Here is a 6000-nt window from a genome sequence, read left to right on the forward strand (position 1 = left end):
GACTCCAACCAAGAGCCCTTGAGTCCAGACCGTTATTTATATTAATATTTTATTCATACTACTTATATCCATCCCTCGTGTTGTGTACCTCGTTTCTTAAAATAAACGTTATTCTATTCTACCATTTTAGTATGTAAATATGGGTCTTAAGACCTTTGACGCCAACATTCTACACAAGCGTGACTCAAGTTTTCTCTAATAACATTATCCAGTTCATTCCTACAATAAAGGAGATCAAAAACTGTAATAAATTGTCCAGGATATATCATATGGTCGTGGGTGCAAGTGCAACAAAGTTTTCTACAAAGCAACATTGTAAGGTTTCTATGACAAATCCTTACAAATCTTTATAGGAACATCACCTGACGTTTACGTTCTATTTTTCATTTAAGGTGATAGTTTATATCTAATTACGTTTATCCATATACTAGTTGCCCGCCCCGGGACAGCCTTATTTGACCGTTACAAAAACAGGTGATAGATTTTTTTTTTCTGAGGTAACATCACTTTTTGGATTGTTATTTGTTATCTGCTACTATATCTATACTAATGATTTAACATGCAGAGTTTGTTTCAAGTAACTTCGCTAATGAGGAACTATGGGCTCAATTCTCGGTGGACGCACAAAAAAAATGTCTCGGTCTGGCAGGGCACAGAAGGCTGATCACCTACTTGTCCGTAAAATCGATCAGTAAAACAGATGTACATCATCTGCCCCATACCCCACTTGGGGACACGGGACTTCACTTTTTATAGGCTATATAACATGTACGACTAGGATGAAATCGCGGGGCACAGCTAGTAATGACAGTGATAACTTATAAGAGTATGTTTAAACTCAGTTGCATTATTTTACTTACACATAAATTACAGAAAAGATATTAACCATACAATATTTTATGACGTGTGCTTAAAAAAATAAAACTAAATATAAGCTTCCATACTGATTGATTTTGTTTCGTATTTTTTAAATAAATGTAATTGTTTGTGTCTGACTTTAGCAATGTTGGCTAGGTCTAGAGTGGAAGGCGTCGGTCGTCTCTAGCACAGGTCTATTCCTAGTTGAGGCAACCGTCGTGTCTGATATGTGTTGAATCTATGCATTTTTGCTAAATAAACGATTTTTATTATTTATACTAATTACCACGCATGCAGGTTCCATAAACTATCAAAAATCCCATAACGTATTTCCCCTTTACAGGCCGATGAAGCCTTTGCTCTCTAATGCTGACATAAGCTTGTATTACCAAAGAGGATTAAGATCAGCACACGGAATACCGAGCTAAAGTGAATTAACGGAGATATTTCATTTTGGGGTTGCGACGACGCCAACGATATAGGTTACTTGAAGTAGGTGAGAAGTGTTTTTTCAATTGAATTCATGTGTTTTTTTTGTGTTAGTCACCTCATAATTTTTTACTGGTCAAATCGATTTTTAGAATTCTCTTTTTGTTTTTTTGAAGCTAGTGTAGCCATGTAGTCAAATTGGTAGTTCTGATAATTGAGGCGGTTTCAATTTTTTGTTAAAACTACTTATTTTTTTTAAAGTTGTCACGACCCCGGCTAACACGAAGAGAAGGAACTTAATGAATTGTCCTTAGACTCACTGGATATCGCGCCACACTGAATTGGGAGTCCGACATGACAATGTCTGAATAGGTATGCGTGAGAATTCTCCTCTAAAAACGATTGTCGATGTAGTTGACAAATTCAGAATGAGTTTACTCTATTAATAAATATAATAGATGAAAAAAGTTAAGGGTTTTATTGAATATTATGTATATGGTATATACCGTTAAAACAACACGTTTATTTTCTATTACAATGCGTTTTGTTTCGTTTTAAAACGGGTTTTAACTGTATCAGATGTATATTGTAAAAATAAATAATATTAATAACGATTACAGAGACGAGCATATAATTCATTGATGATAAGATAAACAATTTTGTACATTTAAAAGATAAAGCTTTGGATACATGGAATTTTTATAAGTAAAATAGTGAAATGTTTCGTACGCTAAGATGGCAAAAGATTGCCAATGTCAAATATTATTCTACGATTCCCAGGCTCTTATGAATATAAATACTTATAAAAATGTCATAACGTTATCTATAAAAATTGTCATTTCCGGGTAAATTGAATATATCTAAAATTTATATGCATAAAAGAGCAACTAATATCAAATAGTTATCTGATACGGCATTATCTCTGTCTGTCTCTAAATTCAGATCTTTAATATTTAAGATCATGTTCTGTTAAAATCCATAAAGTGTTTGGAATTTATGATTTTATTGAATTAAACGAAACTCTATTTTTAGTTATTCTGTTTCTTTCGATAGGTTCATTAACCCCATTGAATGTTGTCAACTGATTTTTTTTGGAATCATTTTAAAATGTAACAATTTGATCTCATTTGAATGGATATATTGACTGTTATCATTTGCTAAATTAGAAATCAGTCATTTCTACTGATTAATCGGTGCTCTTGCACTAATCTTTTTTTTTCACATTTTCTATTACTCTAGCACTTCGAGTTCGTCTGTCTGTTTGTCCGCTCAGTCCGATAACAGACCAGACTGTATCTCGTGAAAAGTGATAGCAGACGAGACGAAATTATTAGAGATGATGTATAACGACAAATATAATAAAAATCGAGGTTCAGCAGCGGTTGGCACGGTCATAAATTGAAATTGGGCACCCACCCAATTTTTTGTAGTTGAATTTTACCATTTGTAAACTTACTTGTAAAAACCTTTAGCGTCGCGAATCCGACCCGCACTTGACCGAATTATATAATTATAAACATAATTTAATCGCTAGTAGGTCGGTGACCTAATATACAGATTATATTTATACCAAGTCAAGGCACTTCTCATATTATTATAGACCCATAATTTCATTAAAACCTATGTTAGGACAACATTTTTCTGCTTACATGTCACCTAATGGTTTTAATGTAAGTTCTTAGGGTATTGCCTGTGATACATACATGGTAATTTTACTGAACTTAGTTAGTATTGTGAGTACTTTCGATTTTTTTACTAATTGACACCTAAGCAAAAACATATGTTTTTTTCAAAAAAAACCTCGAAGCCGATGTATTACAGATGGTGGGTATAAGGACTTTCACGAGAGAGTTACGCTGCGAAAGCCAGTCAATAAAACCGCAATAATTCGATACCTGTGTAATCGACAGTCGACACACATTAAACTAATTCCCATCCCATTGGAATGTAATCTAGATAGCAGGTGGAGTGACCAGCTAACTATTCAAGCGTCGCCGGGTTCAGGTTACACCTCCGTTACCTCCAACGACTGATTGATTTCATATTAAAAGTATTGATATTTGATACACTCGTACATACCGTAGGGACGATCCCTAGGTGAAATGTTTAGTGAACCTATCACGGAATCTCTTCATATTTAAGTGTTTATGTGTTTAAATGTATTCTTTAGTAGGTTAGCACAGTTTTCTGGACTCTTTATTTTGGATTATTTATTTTACGAAGTCAACACGTTATTTTATGGTGGGTGTTATATTTACCAATACCAGATAAGCGAAAACTTTCTAAATTACTTTATATTATTAATAGTTAGTATAGGTTAGCCATAGAGGACAAAACATAGCATACAAAGATATAAACGATACAATTATTTAACAAAAACTAAGAACGAAACTTAATTTAAAATAATGTTACTTCTGTAGATATGTAGCTATTACTCATCCGTAAGAAAAACACTTTCCGAGCATCGAAAGCGAAGTAAACACTTAATGACATACTGTATTTTAGTTTCACTGATATTACTCAAGCTATGAATAGATACATGATAATTGTTCAGTTTATTTAGCGTTAGTATAGACAAAATATATACGAATATAAATAATCAAAATGTGGCTCAGTGGTTAGGGACCTCGGACGAAAAGACTGAGGTTCGAGAACAGGCGAGAGAAACTAAATATCTGCGTATTATCCACATTATTGATACTCGAAAAGATAAAGGAAACATCGCGAGGAACCGGCATATCCTAGAAACCAAAGAATGTTAATCTTTAATTTTATTAGATACCAAAATGCAGACATGGTTTCGTTGTGTGATAGGCCTAGTATGTAGGTTCACAGATTACTAAATAGTTAATACTTAAATTATCATGTACTAATATCGAAACTATATCGACCGAGCCCGTTAAATAAAACGCTATCCTAGGTACCTACCTATATACAATAATGAAAGCAAAGCAATTTTTACATATATTCATAAACACGTCTACGAATATTTGTTATTTTCTCCACGTCTACGGCCATTTTTTTTCAATGTGTATAAGTCTCCATAATTCGTTCACACACAGTTCGTTGAATTCCATATACCAACATGCAATTCCACTACATAAAATAAAAAACAAAGCCGCTTTCCGCCGTCTACGTGTCTGTTTGCTTAGACCTTTAAAATTACACAACAGATTTTGATGGTTTTAATAAGTTTCTTTCGTTTGGAGGCATGGTATTTTTTTTAACACACATAGTGATTCAAGAGGTAGGCTTATATGTATAATTACATAGGCTGTACACGCACCACGGGCAAATCCAGGGCAGACCACTAGCATGCCATAAAACTCACCATAAACTCCATATGTTCCGCGACAGTGAGGTCTTCGATCGAGAGATCCTCCTGCGGCACGAAGCCCGAAATCCTCGCTATCAGGTCAGCACCCGCCAGCCGCCCGTTCAGCATCAGGTAGCCCGTAGTTGCGCTTTTATCTCGGCGGCTTATAGCCGCCAGAAGTGTGGTCTTGCCAGCTCCACTGTGGAAAAAAGAATTGTTTGAATACAAAGATTAATTTATTTAGCAAAATATGAATAGAGAGAGAGAGAGAGAGAGAGTAAAATAAAAACGTAAACGTTTGTTTTGGCCGCCATTTTGAATTTGAAATCTATCATATTTTATTTGACACCAATTTTAAGAAAATTGGGAAAAGATATTTAATCCGCCATTTTGTGGACATAAACCGATTTTCATGAAACTCGGTGATTATTCCCACGAGCCGGAGCGACCTGTATAAATGAACACGCTTACAAAAATTCAAGTATAGCAGACAATTTATAAACACTTTGACGTAAAATAAAGTTTTTTAAAGACGGCCAAGATAACAAAGCATTATTCATTTTACCTCTAAATAATCGCTCATTATATTAATAAAACATATAGCGAGTAGCTATGTAACTCTCTTTACCAAGAATTGCTTATCATTAGTTTGATTTTCAGAATCTCACTGTTCATTTATTATTTTACTATCAGAAACCGCATTCAGTGAGTTTTGTTGATTGGCTCTTAATTGACTTCATAATAAAATATAATATCGTCAATTACCTTATCTCTTGAATTGAAATGCTCTTTTATATTATACCGAAAACATTTACAATACGAATGAATAGTGGGTTATTTATTCATACAGTAAAGGACTTGCTATGGTATGGTATTGAACCTGTGTATTCGTTTATTATAAGCTAGTTAGTCGCTCCGGCTCCACCCGTCTGACAAAGCAACAAATCGAAATTTATTAAAATCGGTTCCGCCGTTCTCGAGATATAAGTGATATAGCTATCACGACTAATACTTCCATACATATGATATATAATCACTTTTAATTAAAACAAAACCTTCTTCAAAGACCAAATTTGGGACAACATTCATGGCACCAACTTTCAAATGAAATCAGTCATAAAAGTTGGTCCACCCAGAAAAAACTTATGAGCAAACGTAAATTATACAGTCGAATTTAAAACCTACTCCTCTTTTGAAGTTGATTGAAAAGGGACAGATTGGAAGGTACATTATTTTTGTAAGTACAAAAGTTATATTAGGTATAAACACATTATTTATTTTAATATTTTAATGAAAATGAAAAAAATATTTAATATAACTTGTTACTTACATATAGGTACCTGTGTCTAAAAGAAATACTGGTCTAATCTCTCTTTTTTATACCGTTACCGTGCCTT

General features: G+C 33.7%; 1 protein-coding gene across 2 annotated transcripts in view; it reads right to left on the bottom strand.

Moving 5' to 3' along the window:
- Positions 1–6000, bottom strand: part of LOC119829429 (protein scarlet-like) — a 55765-nt gene that overhangs the window by 29237 nt on the left and 20528 nt on the right. For both annotated transcript variants that reach the window (XM_038351915.1, XM_038351916.1), the window contains exon 4: positions 4619–4802. In XM_038351915.1, the coding sequence (XP_038207843.1) occupies positions 4619–4802 (184 nt within the window). The remainder of the gene's footprint in view (positions 1–4618; positions 4803–6000) is intronic.

Source organism: Zerene cesonia, chromosome 10, assembly GCF_012273895.1.
Source record: "Zerene cesonia ecotype Mississippi chromosome 10, Zerene_cesonia_1.1, whole genome shotgun sequence".
Classification (NCBI taxonomy): domain Eukaryota; kingdom Metazoa; phylum Arthropoda; class Insecta; order Lepidoptera; family Pieridae; genus Zerene; species Zerene cesonia.